At 36.9% G+C, this 20,201-nt stretch overlaps 1 protein-coding gene across 2 annotated transcripts in view; it reads right to left on the bottom strand.

Annotated features, from left to right (window-relative positions):
* The window catches only part of LOC121319999 (SLIT-ROBO Rho GTPase-activating protein 1-like), an 87,956-nt gene that overhangs the window by 45,487 nt on the left and 22,268 nt on the right, over positions 1-20,201 (bottom strand). For both annotated transcript variants that reach the window (XM_041258060.1, XM_041258061.1), the window contains exon 2: positions 474-669. In XM_041258060.1, the coding sequence (XP_041113994.1) occupies positions 474-669 (196 nt within the window). The remainder of the gene's footprint in view (positions 1-473; positions 670-20,201) is intronic.

Below are 20,201 nucleotides of genomic sequence, written 5' to 3'. Positions count from 1 at the left end.
CACAATAACATATTAAAACTATTTTAATATCCACTGAGAGAGCATAGGATAATTCTTCAAATGAATGTTTCTTTATTAATTTAGAGCACATCTGGCAGAAAGTCCAAATTCCATTTAGAATGAACAGCAATTCTGATCCTGTTGAATGAAAACAGGTACAAGGAACAGTGGGCAGACATCGAACTAATATTATGCGGTTTTGATTGTCTACTTATTTACTAGTTACTTGATTTTAATATGTTTTTTTACCTTCCTTGGCTTGAGTAATTCACAAACCACTGAATGATTAACCCCATGTGCATACTTAAAAACCAAACCAGCAACATTCTTCAAACCCCAAATAAATCATTTTGAGAAGAAACATAATAGTGATTAGAATGAAAAAGTATGCAATCACATATTACTATAAACATTTAAAAACTAGTTCTGCAAAACAAAACAATACTAACTAAATAAAAAAAGTACAGTCTCACTTATATTGCTGATGGTCCTTGGTGCTTCTTGTCTTGGCCATGAACCGTTCAGCCAGCTTCTCCAGATTACGAGAATACTCCATCTCGATCTCAGACTTCTTTCGGAAGAAGTCTTGGAGATCCTGCAGGAGCTGGACCCTCATCTCTGTCTGCTGCTCCAGGCATTTCTGCTGCTCCACCAGCTGAGCACGGATCTCTGAAAGGAGAGATCAGCTAACTTAGAACTGAACCACAAGAAATAAGGAGGAACCATTTCGAGGCATTTATTTTGATGATAGAAATCAAGTTAATAAGGAGTATGTTTTTTTAAATTTATGTTTTACCAAGAAACACATACACAAAGCACAGTTATGGATCCTTATTGTTGTATCACAAAAATGGCAATGCAATGGTCTGTGCTAAGAGGCAATGGCAACACAAGAGAAGATACCCAAAGCAAGAATGGTGCACAGCTGCATCATTTCCACTTTTTTTAAAATTTAGTAAATCGGCAATAGTTTTTTTTATCATTTTCTCCCAATTCAGAATAGCCAATTATTTTTAGGCTCAGCTCACCGCTACCACCCCTGCGCTTACTCGGGAGCGGTGAAGACGAACACACGCTGTCCTTCTTTTCACACTGCAGACCCACCATGCAGCCACCTCAGAGCTACAGCGTTGGAGGACAATGCAGCTTTGGGCAGCTTACAGGCAAGCCCGCAGGGCAGGGGTCACTGGTTCACAGTGAGCCGAGGGCACTCTGGCCATCCTAAGCCCTCCCCTAACCGGGCGGAGCTCAGCCAATTATGCACTGCCCCCTGGGAGGGCCTGTCCATGGCAGGCACTGGAATAGCCTGGACTTAAACCTGCGACATCCAGGCTATAGGGCACACCTGCACTCCACACGGAGCGCCTTTACCGGATGCACAACTCAGGAGCCCTATCATTTTTACTTTTTGACATCCTAAAGAATCACGATAGTAGGAACCAATAGACCCTGGTATCCCATAGTACGGTACCTTATCAGTAGCAATGTGCTGGCATGTTAGGACCACAATGCAATATTCCAAATACACAGCTGATAATGCTTTGGTTTGACAGTTATTCTACCAGAATTCTTCAAGTATTTTGCAATTAGCCACCTGTAACAGCAGCCCATCCCTCTTTAAAAGCCTCAAGATTTTGAAGATTGGAGACCAGAAGATTCTCTCTTCAGATAAGACATGGGGGGCTATTTCAGTGATCTGAACTGCATCACTTCCACCGCTGCTCTTTCATTCTGTATAGTACGCTAGCTGGGTCTCCGCCCAGAAGCATGTTAATTATTATCTGCTGTGTCATACACAAGGCTTACATATAAAATGTGTTGCCGGGCAGTAGTTATTTTTCCTATTTGGATCCTTTTTTGTAGAATAGATTTCAATAAGTGCTCAATGCAGTCACATTACTTAAATCTCATTCATTATCAATTTATGGTGTGAACATTATGTCAGTTCATTGCAACTGTTACACAGTTCTGTCCTTGGGGAGCCCACACTGTGCATAATGTATTTCCAATTATTATATATTTGGCTGCTACAGTGTATGTTTTGCAGCTCTTGCTGTCTTCCAACACTCTCTTTAGAAATGAGATGCAAGTCTGAACAGGCTCTCTCCAGGGAAAACCAATTTCAAAAGAACAGATACATAAAAAAGAAAAAAAAGGAGATCTGCGTGCAGTTAGTAGTGTTAATGTCATGGATTCAGTCATGTAAACCCCAGCTGTGCAAATGTATAAATGACAGGCCTGTAACACCTGGTCCCCAGGGAGATACAAATCAACAGCACTAGTACTGTTTATCATCATTTAGAACAGAAATATGTTTGATATAATTCGCATTTAACATATTTCACTCCCCTTCCTCCTTTCCCCTGGAGAAGAAAAGTCTGGTTTATTCAAAATCACTCCACAGTACACAAAACAATAACTGGTTATCAGTTTGGTTTGGTGGCCTCACCCTTAGCCACAGTGGCCATTAGTCCACATCATCAGCACATAATTCCGAACAATTACCAGCCACTACTTGAGAGAGAACCAAGTGACAGAGCTACTGTACTGTATAGCAGAAGGGGACACTCTGCTTTGACTTTAGTGAAACCTAAATGCTGAAGGGTCTGTTGGTGTATTTTAACATGATTTAAATTGAATTTGAATGTATTAATTTGAAACAAACAGTGCGGTTAGCCACACCTATTGTTACTGTTAATACCTGTGTTTTTATTTTCAAAAGCTATGGGTGATTTAAAGACTACTTTTCCAATTATAAGATAATTTTAAAATCGTTCAATCGTTTCATAACAAAGCTGTTTCAATTTGCATAATGAGCTTGTATACAATGAGAATTCGCAGCGCTCTGATGGTGGTCTGCAACTTTTATACAAGAATGGCAACTGGGGACAAAACCCGCTGGGAGGTTTAATGAATCTGTGGAAAGTTCAGGCTGATGCCCTGGCCGATAGGCCCTTTTGAATAAAAAGAGAATAAAAAAGCTTTCCATCCAAGGGAAACCAATTCTGACACTGAATTATTAAGAAAGCTAATGCTCTGAGCAATGAACTATTCAGACAGTCTTCCCACTGTAAACGGATTACAAATAAGCAAATAGGTGCCTTTGGTATTTACTGTAAGTATGTAAAACAGCATTCCTTCTTTTGGCAAAGTTCAGTATCTTTCACACATGGTTTAAATCAATGTAGGAAGTACAGTATTTTGAAAACGCCTCAGTTATCAGCCCCATGCTAAAAAATTGAACCACATCCAGCATTCCATCTCTTATTCTTACACTGTATTTGAAGGGTTGTGGGTGGTATTGTCATTCGCCCTGGTGGTTTCTTGATTGAGAAGATAATATTCATTTTACAATAATAATATGAACAAATATTTTACAGCACCCTCTGATTCCAATTAGTTTGGGTAATAAAGGCCATGATAATTCTCACATACTGCAGAAAACCAAGACAGTATTGCTGTTAGAACTTAATTTTGTAATAACTGTTTATTAGATGAATTGTGAAATGTGATGTGAAATGTGAAAAGGCTTCTTCAGGTGTAAGTGTAAATTGACACCTGAAGATTGTGTGTGTGTATATATATATATATATATATATATATATATATATATATATATATATATATATATTATTAACACTATCGACTCTTCAAATCAGTTAACACAAAAGAACATGGAAGATAAACACTGGCTTTTAGGAAATCAAATACATTGATTTACACGACAAAAACAAAACCAAAATTCTCTTTTTTGATGATTGCATTATTCCCAGAGAAAAGTGGACATGTTAAAAGTCTATGAGAAGGAACTCTACATTATCCAGACATCCACCTACAGCCCAGCATGGTCTGTGGAGGTGCTGTGGTCTGGATTCGACGGAGAACAAAGATGCTGTTGTGTAGATTAATCCAATTTAAAAACATGGGACCCCCAGAGGTCTGCCGAAATTCCCTCAAGTAGTCAATCTGTGAGCCATGGAGCCAGGGCATGCATGGTGTCATGGGAATAATATCTAAACATGAACTGGTACTGACTCAGTATAGCACAGAGCAATTAAAGGTAGTGAACTCAGTTCAGTTTCCACTCAAGTGGCCGTGTGCCACAGTCATGTCTTTTTATACTCTTAAATAGTACATTGATGCCTACTACTACAGACCATGGAGGCTACTTGTAAAATAATAATAATAAATAACAGAAAGCATACCTTGCAGTTTATAATTGGTTTCCATTCCATAAAGGTAGTTTTAGTTGCAAAGGGACATCTCCCTTCGAAACCTTCTTACCTCAAAGTTCCTCCAAATCATAAAATCTTCTAAAGGAGTACAGGGTATTTATTCACACTATATCTCAGAAAGCAACGCAAAATTATAATAGGGGGAAGGCCTGCTTTTTTTTATAAATGGTGCTTTTGTTATACTGATAACATTTTAAAGTAAACCGTCATATTCGCATATATTTTCATGGTTCGTAAGGTAACAGCCTTACGTAAAAAAAAAAAAAAAACTTCAAGGAGCTTTATGCCTTTCAGCATGGTATGTTTGTTTACTTACTGTACTGCCTGAATTTCAGACACCAAACAGAAAAATACATTCAGCAGGAAGTATTTCCACAGAGATTCAAAATGCTCCAATTTGCTGATATACAGACAAGCCTGACAAGAAGCCAAAACACTCCTGAGAAACCAATGAATGGCCCCAGGCTGCTGACTGGCACAGCAGAGCTCCCAGTCCTTCATTTAAAAAGAGGACGAAGCTCTTGGATATTTCAGCAAGAACAACATTAATACTCTTAACATCTAGTGAAGCTCAGTGTTAAAACACCAGCAAACAGTCTCTCCAGCCAGGAAACACTGTCAGTGGTGGTTTACTAATAATTACACCTACTGAAAACACCTTCTTAATCTTCACAGATACCGTATAGTTTTCCAGTATTACACTATTTTAATGATTAGTGGACAGGTTACTGAGTGCAAAAGGATCACATTTGTATAAAATGGCTGCCCCCCCCCCCCTTCCCCACCACAAGCTACTTCACTATAGACGTCTATCTTTTAGTGCTTTACTCTTAAAAGACATTAAAATGGGCTCCAATTACTAATTCACATTGATTTCTTTTCAATTTACCCATCTGGTAGAGGTCCATTTGAATAACAGGGAGTGTTTCAATCCCACAATTGAGTCATTTCTTTAAGATGATATACTGGAAATTCAAGCCCAGTCATTCAAAAAAAAAAAAAAAAAAAGGGGGGGATGGGCTCCATTAAAAAGTAAGAAGCGGGGTTTATAGAGCATTATACATCTCCATGTCTTAATACAACTGTTTAAATAACACCTGAGATTTTTCTTTTCATTGTTAACATCTTACAGCTTTTTACACTTATAACTTTAAAATCTGTTTCAATGCTCTTTTCAAATTGGCCACTCTAGTGCACTGGGGTTTGAGATCTGTCCTCTAAATCACTGCAAGAAGAGCAATAAAAAATTTAAATAAAAAATAGAAACAAATGCTCTGGCTTTGTTTCCCCCGGACCACATCATGAATCATTACCGTCATCTGTTTGCTTCAGTGCATCATCAGTGCACTGAAGCAGCCTTTTGCAAAAGAGCTTTGAAACAAAGTTAGAAGTGTAAAAAGCTGTCAGAGTTAACAATGAAAATTAAAATGACAGGTATACTATTTAAACAGTTGTAGCGACATGTGGAGATGTATAATGCATTTAAGGTGGATTCTGTTTTTTATATTAATTGTGGTGCAAATTGCTACTTAAGAGAGATAAGCCATGGTAAAAATGTGGATATGATAATTCATAAATTTGGTTAGGTCATGTTGATAGTAAATTGCCATGTACTGTACTATACTTCAGTGTAAAAGAGCCCTTCACTATGTAGTGGTTTTAATGTTTTATAATTTGTTGATTTGCATGTCAAACAGCAAAATAATGAGCGCTGAATTTAATACATGCCAGAACTAACAGGTGCTGATTTTAAACCTGATGTTTTGATTTTGTTTTTGTTTTTTTTTACAATGGAAGAATGCTTTGAAGGATGGTATGTTGTCACCTCTACTATATAGAGATATATACAAACTGCTTAAGCTCACAGTTGGACTTGCATATCAGTAATGGATTCCACACATGCCCCAACACCAGGTAATAAACAACACAAAAGGAGAGTTGCAACATGTATTGCTATTTTCAGTTATTTGTCTAAATCTGTTTAAGTTGAGAATTTAAATGATATGTTCTATAAGTTATTAAATGATAGACCACAGTTCTTCTAGCATTCTAGCAGCAGCACGTGCCCACTACAGCGATACATTCCATAACCTGTGATGTCACCTGTGTTGCATCCATCTCTAATTAAATGTGTAGCCTCAGGTAACTTGAGAATGAACACATGCCATGATTCACATCAAAACTGTAACTCTAAAAGGTCACACCTGCACTTCACAGCAATCTGGCTGACAAAGGACCTAAAGTAATTCTCTTCACAGCAAATATTGATTTGAAATGACCTATCCCTGAAAACATTCTCTTAAATGATTGCAGTCTGTCATGTTCTGTGGTCCAGAGCAGACCTTACACGGCTCCTCCCTATGCATTTTGTTCAGGTTTGTGTGGACATCAGCAAGATCTGCTGATAAGCAGAATAATAAGACAAAGCTGATAATGATAGGAATTAATTGTTCAGTTAGATCATTCATGCTTCATAGACATTCTCTTAATTCAGCCAGCACATCCTTGTTCTTGTTTAGAATACAGCCAGTCAATGCTTGCTTTAAGAACTGTCTTCACAGACGGTAATAGACCTGCTGCAATCTGCTTTTTGATACCTGTCAGTTGTTTACAGAAATAATAACCTGATTCCACACTGATGCATTTTTATTAAATATCACTGAAGGTGGTTTAAAGCATGCCCTTGGTAATACAGTGAGTGAATACTGGGATCAAAACTGCAAGGAAACTTTGAGGCAGCCATATAGTATCAATACAGCAAAGCTCAACTGCTATTAGGGTGGAAATTGATTGTTTTATGCCAGGGATGTTGATATAATTAAAGCATATTTAAAATCAAAACAATCTCCATTAACTGTTACATCAATTTTGAGCTGTCCACGAAGGCAATATCTTATACATTACTTTGGTATTGGCATAATTCCTCTAAAATTAGCTTTCTCTGTCTTTTTGGAGACGACGATGCAGGCTCAAATGCTTCCTTGTAAATACATGTTTCTAATAATGCTAAAAAACTAGTAAATAGCACAGAGACACTAACAGCGCTGTACAATAACCTTGACAATGCTCACATGACAACACCATTAAAACTGATAGTTATAAATCACACTGTTTCAAATGTTTATGTAACGGTCAGGGTGTCGATGTTTTTGAAACTGAAAGCAGGTAAGGTCAAATATTTGTTAAAGTTTGACAAGTTATATGATTGACCTTCTTTCAAGGTAGTTTGTCTGGGATTATTTGGGAAATCGTCAAACAAGAAAAACTAAATGTGCAGGTGTGAAAATTCTAAAGCAGTCATTCCACATTCTTGTGAAGTGCTTCCTCCTTCATGCAATGGAGGGTAGGTGTTCTAAATAAGAGCTGTGTAACTCATGCCCAACATTGTATCAAATAACACTAGTTGTATTTCTGTATTTGATACATTACATTTAGATTTAACGTTTGCAGTTAACAAGATTAGAATAAGTTGTCATACCAATACAGTTAAAGAGAAAATTAAAACAGGTAGGTTCCAGTTAAAAATGCTCCAAAAAATGACAAAGTAGCCTGTCCCGAAATGAGGACAATGGTACTTAATGGGTATAGATGGTATAAATTGTCATTTTTTCTCCACATAGACTTATTTCCAGGGCATTCCAACAAAAAATCATGAATTGACGTTTAAGCCATTAATGTGAGGGGTCAAGCAATCCCCCTTGGTTCACTTGAGCTGCAGTGACCCTCACACGCCCTGTATTCATGCTGTTCCATGTACACTGTATAGAATCTGATTGAAGCAAAAAAAAAAAAAAAAAAAAAAAGAGAGGTTAGAAGGACTTGGAGAAGACTATCAAAAATATTTGTTTCATTTTATTTTTCTGCGGCTACCTGTAGGAGATTTTGTCGATTGCTTTACATTCAGTGTGACCTGTTGGGTCACGTATGATTGATGCCAATTTTAACAGAAACAGAAGTATTGATTCTTATCTGGGTGCCAGATAGAAAGAGATTCTAAAGATTACAGAGGCTGTGCATACTTGACCAGCCTAAAAATAACAGTACTACTGAATGTACAGAACTGTACTGCCGTGCACTGCTGCCTGGTACCCACTGCAGTTCCTGCAAACCCACTCCAATAGTTCAGCCGCAATCAGACCATGTGGCTGTATTTGAAATATTCCATAATAAGAAATTTAAAAAAAATGTGAAGAACAAAAAGATGCTCAGCACTAAAGGAAGACCAGAAAATAAGCCTAAAAATAAGGCAAGAAACTACCCAGGCTTTAAGATAATTCAAATGAGGTTGCGAAGCACTACGTGAAATGTTTTGGGTGGCTTGGTACCCCCAACCCCCAATAAAATCCTATAAAAATGGAATTTCTTCCTGTCGGTGCAGCTCAACTTGTGTGTATGTAGTTTTACTGGGGTTGCCAAGGAAACAGGCGTTGTAATTCAGTGTGTTTTTGAACATTTTTCTTCCATAGAATGACAAAACAGTGCTGGTTGAAAATGCCATTAACCTTTCCATTACCTCAACCTTCTCAATCAAAACGTGCCTGCAATTTGATTATTCATTCAACAGTTTATTTTACTAAAGAATTTCCACTAGGTAGTTGAGCATTTCAACATGTATTTATCATAAGAACCCAAACCAAAGATTTTAGGAATAATCTTCTTTTAATAACCCAGCATCACAATACACTTTTGAACTTTTAATAAATTATGTCTATCACCTCTTTCTCAAACTAAATTTTATTTAAATATTCTGCATTTTAACGTAAACTTAAAATAAATATCAAATGTTATCAGCCAAATCTCAAACCTACAAATATACAAAGGTGTGGTAGCGTGAAAATTTCAAAAAGGATATTAGTCGTTGTCATAGAAACACCAGCATGGTGTTATATTTCACACACTGTCAGGTCTCATTGCATACAGCAATACGATTTCATTAAACCGTAACAGTTTCCCCACATCTACCTTAAATGGAAAATACCTTCACATGATGAATCAATACAATTTCCAGCTGTTTTCCAATTGAGTGAATATCACTTTGAAATGATTGCATCTGCTACCCAGGCACCAAGTGTATATGCATTAAGAAGCTTCACCTCATTAACAGGACAGCAATTTGATTTAAAGTCTTCAATAAATAAATTATTTTTTATTTTTTTTTCAAATAGGAGTTGTGTGCTTCACAATATTCTAGTAAATATAGCGTTTTCCAATTTTTTTTGCTTAACATTACATAACCATATTGACTTGTTTTAAGGTGCTTCACTGAAAAGCCGCTCTGGAAAGAGCAATTCCTAGCCTGCTTGCATGTTCCTAGATATTCTTGATCTGGAGACAGCACTCCCTATTTTTCAACTCTGTGAAAACAGAACATAAGTTCATAAGAACATAAGAAACACTAATGTTTCTTTATACTGTATACAATTACATTTATATGAAATGCCACTTTAATAGACTACCTGTCTATAGTAACCACTCTGATTAATCTATTGTATATCTCCTACACTAGGTCCCCTCTATATAAAGTCCACTTCGATACAGTACCTTTATGTCTTTTCTTCTGCTGTGATCGAGTTGAAAATTTATTTAACTGAAAATTTCATTGGCAGCAGAGCAATATTAATGCAATCTAAACTAGGGTACTCACAGCACATCAAAATATATACTGAGAGAATTCGCTCATGCCCAGTCATTTCAATGGAGAAAGTTACCTACAGAGCATCCAATGTGGAGGATGCTAGAGTAGGGTTACCATACGTTCGGTTTTTCCCAGACATGTCCTCTTTTTTGGGCTTCCGATCTTTGTCCGGGTGGATTTTCGAAAAATGAACGAATGTCCATGATTGCGCCCGCTCGCCCCTTTGCTGCTGCTGATGCTTGCACAGCTGCAATTCCTGGCATGTAATAGCGCCGCACCTGCACTGGTGGTGTGCAACTGCATTGTTCACTGGAGCCGGTTGTACTGGATCCTGGATTTGATTTTGCTCCTGTGACGTACTGGGTTGTACTAAAAGCGTCAGGGTTGATCCTGAGCTCAATTTGAGCCCAAAATCTGTTACTAACTGGATCTTTCTTCAGAGCAGGATCACAATTGGATCTTGGATCTTGGAGCTTGATCAAACGTTTTTAAATGGAGGAACTTAAACTACAGCAGCTGATAGACTGAAAGACGAGACTGCGTATTTCGTGATCAGCAAAAACCTCTTTGGGTTATTGTGTTATAGCGTGCTCTTCAATCCTTTACTTTTACTTCAAAAAAATGCACTGTATACTATAAAATACAGTAAAATGAAACAGGATAAAACAGGATAAAACAGGATAACCCTTCTTTTTTGTATGTACTGAAAATATTTGCATCACGCATCATGAATACATATGCAAATATGTATTTGTCAAAGCATGTAGTCAATTAAAAACATATCTGACTTTTTTTTTTATATTTCTGTTTTTTGGCCATCACTAAAAAAATAAATAAATAACTACAAATGATATGGGCCTATATATTATACACATATTGTAACTTTTACTTCGCCGTGGATAAAGGCATCTGTCAAAGAAATAAATAAACAGGAATTATTTCATTCAGTCGCCATAACAAAATCACTATGTTAAAATGTGCTCTTTCTTATCCCTGAAAGCTAGAGTGAGTGTGGCATAATGTAGATTTTAATGGGAGATATGAGAATTCCCCTTAAAATATATTTCTGGAAATGCTGAGATTTAAATACCGCTGAGATTTAAATTGAGATATAAGTACGTATGATAAATACAGTTTGCTATTAAAATGCTACTGGTACTGTATTGGTATTTAAGAGAACTGTATTTTAAAAAAATGTCTTTGAAAGTTTCAGTTTCCATCACTTAAAATATGTAGATGTTGCTTGAATGTCAAACTGCAGCAGGGCACAGACGATAATGTAATCAACACTGAGCTGCAGTGAGCTCCAGGCTTAAAATGTTTTCTTATTGTTTAGGTAAGTGCTTTGATCAGTTCAGCCAGCTCAAGAAATTCGTGGAAGTGATGAAGAGTTCAAGAACTTGCTAGCACTCCAAAAATGGGCAAATGTTTCAACAGGTCCAAAAACATTGGATGTCACTCAGTACTGTCAAAGATTGCACAGTTCTTTTCTGTTCCCTCTCTCAATGCAAATGTAGATCGAGTTTTTTCACTGATGCAAAGCCAGTGGACAAAGGAAAGGGACAGCTTGACTGGCGAGTCACTGATAGGGATCCAGCTTGTACAGCACAACTTCAGGCAAGCATCCTGAGCTACTTCAACCACTGCTGAGAAAGATACGCTCTGCACAGAAATACGTATGGGCATGAAAAGAAGAAGCACGGTAGGACAGAGATGTTTAATGCACAGGTTTGACAGTTATCTTGCAAAGACTTTTTTGATTGCTAAGCAAAAGAGTACTAACTGTAAAAAGTTACATGTATTTTTGATGCAGGCCATTATAATTCTTTTAAAAAAAAAAAAAAAAAAAATGAAAATGTTTAAAGTAGAAATAAACTTTACACTTTAGTATAAATTTAGTTTTTCCGTGTTGCACAATGAAAGATTAATCTTGGTACTGCCAGTCAGCAACCCCCCTTTAGTGTCCTCTTTTTGAGGATCAGAAATATTGTAACCTTAAGCTAGAGACAGGGTTTTAAACCACAGCTTACACAAAACATTAAGAAAGGTCAGAGGGCTGTGAATTCATCTTACTATCAGGTAAATGAGATGAGATTGTGTTTACAGGTTGCTTTCATGGAGGGGATATGAACATTAAAAGGTTGTTAGAAAATAGGGTTGACTGGATTGTAATTATCATTCTGTGCCTATAACTCAAAGAAGACAATAACATGATACGTTTAACTGCCACCATCTCGTTAAACTGAAAGGGTTCCTGCCAGTGACATTTAGTTGAAACAGTAATACAATTCTTCAAGGGTGTATTTTTTTTATACAGTGAGTAACGATATGCTGGTCCTTCCTTTCACATAACAAATGAGTCACCGAACTTTGAGGCTCTGGACGTATTACTTGGCATTGTTGTGCGTGTGTTTGAGAGAGACCAGGCTGTTTACTAGAGATTGTCTGTTACTACAGTAACATCAATACATGGTAATGGTTAACACTGGACAGTGGAACGCCACTAGCTTTTCCTCTTTTCACATAGCTACTGCTTCACAAACAACAGGAAACCGTAGTCCAGCTGCACTACTGGGGAAGAAAACAAATAACAGGAGCTTCAACTACAGTTTTGGAGTGAGGTATTATATTGCTAAGCTTCCTTCCTGTTGAAGTCTAATGGTTTCATTTAACAGAAATGAAAACATAAACCCTTTGCGGTAGAGTACATCACCTGGAATTGTTACAGGGCAATAACTTGGTAGTCTGCTCTCCCTTATTTCTGGGAAGCTCTTAACTGTGACATCACCCATCCTTTAATCACATTGATGGGGATCAATCCACAAACTACAGGCTACATAAGTGTTTGATCTCATTTGCTGAATTGGTTTACATTATGTGGCTTAAGCACTGTTTGGCAGGTAAAGGGTGAGAAATCTTGTTAACGCATGTCTAGAGCATTACAATTTATATATTGTTTGTATTTACTTTTCTAATACACACAACCTATATTATGTGCTGAAACAATACCTCCTTTTCACAGGAACGACTGCAAATCTCAATTGTCAGAACATCTATTCTCTTAAGTAGTTTAACAACAAAACACAATAACACAGTACCTCTACAGAACGTTTTATAGGAAAAAAAGCCTGACTGCTAAAAATGTAACGCATTAAGCCTTGCAACAGAGTTGGCAGTCCTATCGTGTCTTCTTTCAAGCTACATTATTTTGCCATTTCCTTAGCTAGTTCCATGTGGTCTAATAATTAAAGTTTAATGAACCCAATAAGCTTTTCAAAATCTTTTTAGTTTAACTTCCTGACCTTGTTGCTGTGGCATCACTCCAAGGAGATGGACTTCTGACACACAACAACTCAAAGAGGCTGCCGTGTTATGAACAAGATCAATCACAGCAGCTAATTGCAATGACAGTGGAACAATTTCTCAAGACAGTCTGGGAAATATAAACAACATGAATATATGTGATGAAGCCACTACATATTCATCTGTGGCTTTGTTGTGTAATAATTATTCGGCTGAAGTGTTTGTACTGTGTAACCCTCAAGAGATTCGACATGCACCTTCTTCACTGAAGCGCCACTTGGCAGCAGAACCAAGGTTAGAAGAAAAACAAGTAAACATGACAATGATACAACAACAAAGGAGCACCAAAAATGGTTACAAATTCACAGACAAAGTCCACAAAATACCTTTTTATTGCTTCTTAAATGGCTTGTAAGAAATATTACTTCTAAGGGGCATAAGGAGATATCAGTTATCAGTATAAAGCAGCTTTAAAATCTTAAACCACTTTTATTACTTGAATCTGGTTCAACTCCAAATCACTGTTTAACCCTAAGATAATGCGTATAGTATATTAATTATTATTAGTAGTATAATTGATGAATGATAATTTTCCTATAAACGTTGGTGTTTTACGTTGTTATTATACACAGTGGTGGCGCAAGACCCATGTACATTGCTCCCCCACCCTGTAGTCAAGAACCATAGTTAAGAGACCGTGCTGTTTGTGTTCCACTTTATAATGAGAATACTAGTGTTAGTGTAATTGCATTACGGGGCAAATGGGATCCATGACCGTACCTCCTATAACCCGTTCCACAGTATAATGAGCTGCCTTTTGAAGGGGGGGGGCACTGTATAATAACATTAGGTGGTGGCGCGAGACTGGTGTATAAGAAAGGTTGATGATAAAACTGTTAAGCTCAATTTTTTAAAACAAACTACCACCAGTACATGAACACAACAAAATACTGTAAATACCAACAAACAACCATGGCCTGCAGATTTAAAGCTGTATCCACAGAAGACAAGGAGAATTTTATGGAATAGCAGAACAACGCAAGTACTCTTAGAAGAACAAAAAAGTAACATACATTTCGTAACAAATGAGTTCAAGCACATGCCCTCTGTGGGATGTTAGGCAGTTTAGAAACCAGAGGCTCTTGAATGATGACGAAATCATCCAACTCCAATATTCACCACTGATTAACTGTACATTTGCATAGTATCACACATGTTTACTATAGCAACTAGGGATAAAAATGACTAGTCGACTAGTCGAAACCATATTTCTAACCTGAACTAGGCCTGGTCTCTATTGAATCCTGCTTAACACACAGCTCTGTTTTTTTTTTTTTTTTTTTTTGCTGAAACGGATACGCTAGGCTAGCCCATCAATAGGCATCGCAATTGAGATTTTTCATCAGATGACAGTTTAAAAACAGCATGTTCAGCAGCATTAGAGATGAAAATGAAGCACCTGGTGTCCCAGCCAACTGGCATAGGGCTCTGTCTGGAAGTGAGCTTGGCTGAGAATCAGAGACCTTAGTTTAGCCCTTGGTTCGAGGATGTCTTTCTCACAGAAAAAAAAAAAAAAAAAAAAAAAAAATTTAAAATCTTTGCTTCAGTAGTATTGTCATTTTAATTATGTATTTATGGTACAGTCAACCGTGTTTATAACTGTCACTCAAGTGACCATGGGGAAGGGCTGGTTCCCCAAATCGATATTTGCAGTTTTCTTTTCTAAAGGAAAAATACAACAAAGCTACTGACAAAATTAACAACTCAGGGGCTTGTAAGTAGTCTTCAATGGTTTCTTATTGCAGTAGACTTTTGCAAATTCGAACCCAGCTTGTCTAAAGCGATCTATTCTCGGAACCATGCTGTCACAATGAAATGCATGCTGATAGCAAGTGTAAAAACTTCCATGTCATAATTCTGTGGTTGGTGAGAAAATATTTCTAGCTTATTCTTGATGAAATGCAGTCAGTACTCCAAACAAATCACTAACAGAAACAGGGAGCGGCCCCAGCTTATTAGGATAAGCTTAATATAAAAAGCTAAAACACCTTTATGAAAGCTGTACAGGGGTTGGATACAACAAAGGAAGAATTACTGTAGGGGACACTTTTACATGACTGATTAATGTGTTATACAAATGAAATCTTAAGAGAAGGAAGAGATTGAATTTAAAGCTTGCTGGCAGTAAGGGCCTTTTAAATTAAGAATTTAAAAATGACTTGGTCTATTGTAGCTGAAATCAATACCAAATACTGAACAATCACTCCCACAGTATCTATACAGTGAACCGGTCCCAACCGAAACATATGTTTTGCTGATCTTAATTGAACATGCCCTGACCTTTATTACAACATTATATAAAATATGGACTGGTAGTGGAATTATAAATTTGCATTTTCTGAATAGTGGGTGGTTGAGCCAAAGCTACCTTACAACACTGCTGAGTGGAATTTAAAAAAAAAAAAAAAGTGTACTTAACCACAGAGAAATGTGCAGGTTGAGGCACCTTTGATATTGAAGTAACATTAAAATAGCATAATCTACACGTAGCAACAGTGAAAATGGCCATTCTGACAGCCAGCCTTCCCCTAAGCAGGGGATCTTACCTCAAACACACACCCTTTCTTTTTCCATTCGGCGTCAGAGTTCTTTACACATTGTCGGTTTCCCTTCCTAGCACAGACAGACACTCTTCGGCTTACCTTTCACTAACTTTGATGAATGAAGAAATGACCTAGAAAACTGCCCACACGCTGTTTGCCTTTTGCTCATCAAATGCTATAACCAGCACACATGTCACTGTTACTGCTGATTTAAAACAACAACAACAAAAAACAACTGTCGAATAGCATTAACACAACTATGCCATGGGTGTGATTACAGAGGCATGGAGAGCTGAGGACACTTGCAGCAGAACCCTTCTCTGGGTGGGTAGTTTAATGAGTGTGAAATGATATAGGCTTGTATGAATAATATGGATATACAATGCTATTATTCAAAATGAAACTGAACTGTCCTCCTTATGCGTCCGCAAGGTGTGGTTTCAGTGAGCCTGGTACGGACCACATATGGAAGAGCAGATGGTCTGCCTTTCCAATTATTACCTCAGGTCAAGTCTTTGAAATTGTAAGCTCTCCAACTCAAACAAATCCTATGAAAAGACTTGAAATTGCATGCTAACAGATACACGCTTAACTGTATTAGCTACAGGCTAAAGGGCATGCAAGTATTGTAAGCTCTCCAACTATTTTTTTTATATATAATATATATATATATATATATATATATATATATATATATATATATATATATATATATCTATATGGAACCAGCTGTCCATGTCTATATTTTTCATTTACTTTAATATACTGTACAGCACCCAAGGGATAATTTTTGCCTTGGTCTACTTATTGAAAAACTGAATTTCGAAAGCCTGGAAATGTAATGCAAAGAAATGTGTCTTTATGAGGAGAAGCACATCTAATCATGAGTTCAGGCTGTGCCACCCTTCAGCTGTTCAACAGGGTATATATTTCATACTTCACACAGGAAGAGGGCACTGTATGCAATATAGATACTGTAAAGCAGGAACATTTCAAGATTCAAAGCCCTGGGATAAATGTATTGCTCTTACCACATCTGTGGTGATACTGTATCAGCACCACAGTGCAAACTTTTGTTCTGAAACCTTTCAGTTTTCGTTGCTTGTAATTATTTAGTGTGCTAAAGGTTCTGCTGGGTTTCTCCAAGGTAATACACTAGTATTGGAATGGCAGTTACTCAACTTTTCTCTTAAGTTGAATTTAATTTTAGTTTCATTATTGTTTTAATGCCCCTCAAGTAAAAAAAAAAAGGTTCCTATACACCACATAATAAACACAAGTAACATACACCAATATTGTAATGAGGTAGACGATGGCAGCAGATCACCATGACAACGGTGACAAGCCAAGTGTGCAGCACCATACAACAATGTTTAATATTCATTGGCTAGGGGCACACACAAGGGCTGTATCTTACACACACTTACACAATGCAAACAGACCCGTTGTTTAAGAACATTCTCTAGTTTGATTCTGAGCTGAGAACTAGAGCTAAAAAAAATAAAATAAAATAAAAAGGGTAAAAAAATGATCTTTGAGAAATGCGATTTCAAATATTAGTAGACTGTGGATAATATCGCTAGCTTTTTTTTTTTTTTTAATTTTTTTTTTTTACATTTGTGACAAATTTATTGTACAGTATTAATTTAGCAATACCAAGGTCCTACCATTTATCACTACCACATACACCCAGTGATTGGAAAATAACTGACTTTTAAATGGGGTCTTGCAATTGTGTTAAACTGACAACCAAAAGCCAGGATCTAGTTAAAAAGATGAGTGTAATCTGGTACTAAACCACATTCAAAAAAAACCTGGACCAAGTACATTATAAGACCTACCTGTAGAAAATCTGCATACTTTTACAGCATCCACAGCCAAGCACATGTTCTACAGAAACCCAATCCTAAAATCTGTTCCATTAATTGTAACCATAGAGAACAACAGTAGATGAAACATATGCTATTATTTTACTGTAAATCGTGAATTTTTTTAGTCACTGCAAGGAGAAACCAACAGGAAATGTGGTTTGTGCCTCTTTGATATTCGCTGACCGCAGAGGAAGTCAATACAATCAGAACAGCACATTCATTCATAAACCTAAGCTGCAGTAACAGAACAAACGACATACAATCCAGCCAACAGGGAATAGTGTATCATATTAGCAAAATCTATGACAAAGACAAGGGTTACTTCTTCAGATGTGCACTGTATAAAAGTGTATGTGATAGCCAGCTCTTTCTACATTTACCATATTCAATATATCCTGTACTTATTATCCTGTGCATTGATGGTCGAGCTCTCAGTTACAGTTCATTCAAGTACAAAACATCCTTTTAAATGTATTAAATAAGTATAAGACATGTTAAAAGGATTCTGTTACTTGATACCACACAGTGACCCCACTGTTTTCACTGTATTCCAATAGCTAAAGCAGACACATGTGATATATTGCAAAACAATGAAATGAATAATTTATTAGAAACACTAATAAGACTGCCATTGTCCACATGTGACCAGCACTGCAATCAGCTTAGACAGACTATTAACCCTTTAGCAGTATGCAAAATTAATTTTATTTACAAATGATTTATATCAAACAATACTGATTAAGTGGACTTATTGGATGTACAATTGTTTGTGTGCAGGATTTGAGTCTGTCCACCGCATTTGATATTGTTTTCAGTTAACACCAGCACGATTAATACAGAATGCGGATATTTAGATCCACTTCTGTTTCAAGAATTAAAACACACCCTTGTGTGTGTCCTGCAATCTATGTGACTTAGATCTCTGCTTCAGTTTACTTCTTCAGGGACAAGAATCAGGACAAATCCATACATGAATTATTTTGTTTTTAAAACCCCTCACTGTGATTAATAAGTGTCTGGACAGGACTCCGGCTAAACACTACTGTCAAACATGAATGACTTACAAACTCTAAAATGGCAGTTAACATTGTCAGCTCAATCAATATAAAACATAATGGTCTGTAACCTATTTTCCTCTGTGGAGCAAAGTACTAGCAAATGTACTTAATATTACAAGGGCAATTTGCCTAAATGTAAAACAAGGCCCGCAGTATTTTATTTGACAGCTATCAGCTATTAGTAGCTCAATGTGGAAGTAGACATACAGTAATGCAAAAACTATCTGTCAAGCTAAAATAGTATGAGCGTGTTACCGAATGTGCACGTGGTTATTATTTTAGTTTTTCCATTTTATTCCAGGCCCACAGTCTGTAAATTTTAAGTTTTAAATAAACAGTCCATACACTGGTGACCACCACCACCCCCACTCTCTAAAAACAAAGGACATCCTTCAAAAACAAGCACTGCAGTGTGAACTACACAATGTCATTTCAATCTTCCACAGCCCACAGTCAATGCATTCAACAGGAAATTCTTCCTGATACACACAAAAAAAGAAGTTTGCAGGATAGAGCTTCTTTGAAGGCGAGGTCAGAGTGAATAAAGTCCAGCTTCCCAGCTTCCTTATCGCTGTGAGGCAGCTGTGCTGAGGACGTAAGACACAACACAGCTGGACTTCTGCAAGGCGTTACTCACAGCGCTGTTTTACAATGCCTTCTGTAACTTTAGATTGGGGAGAAAACAAATATTTCACAATTTTGTGAGTATCTACATTAGGTAATGCCACTATAGGAAAATGCAAGTCTGTGACACCCATCCCCCACCACGGCAGTAAATTAAAAATATCCGGGCCACATTGCATTACATTTGAATGAGCGCTTCTCCAGACAGATTTAAAACATATGATGACATACTGTAAAGACAGTTTCTATATACTACACCCCAGATTAATAAGCTAAAGAATATTCTTTCTATATACTGAGATTAGTATACAATGCATTCATTCATCGTTTTATCGTAGTAGAAACCCTGGTTTGGAAGAGGTCAAGCTAGGTCAGTTTAAATTGTGATTTTACTTTATACTCCAATGGAGCATTTTTCAAAACAGTTTCAGAGTAAGTTGTTAAAGTTAACTACAGTATTGTGTGCTTTAATGGCTACATGAGTTTAATGGTATGTCAAGAGTTTATAACAGCAGGAGTCTTATCCAAATAAAAAGCATCCAGTTTCTTTATTTGGTATTTAAAACTATTAAAGCAGCTTAAAGTCACTATACATTGCGGTTACTTTAGAGTATGTACTACAATACTCTATGGTGCATATCATTGCATGATGGGCTGCTTTGTCTGATGTTGTAATAAGATTAATTGATCATTAACTATCTATTTTTTTGTTAAAATGCCAAACTTAAATAGAACAGGAAGCATGTAGCACGTCAGATAAATCACAATTACCTGAACCATTTGGTAGCCACATATACACTGTTGTCCTTTTGTAAATCTGAGTGGCTTAGAACATTGATGCTGCGAATCTTAGTCTTGGTGTCTAGTTTGAC

This window comes from Polyodon spathula, chromosome 8 (genome assembly GCF_017654505.1).
Source record: "Polyodon spathula isolate WHYD16114869_AA chromosome 8, ASM1765450v1, whole genome shotgun sequence".
NCBI lineage: Eukaryota > Metazoa > Chordata > Actinopteri > Acipenseriformes > Polyodontidae > Polyodon > Polyodon spathula.
This window is presented reverse-complemented; position numbering and strand designations above follow the sequence as displayed.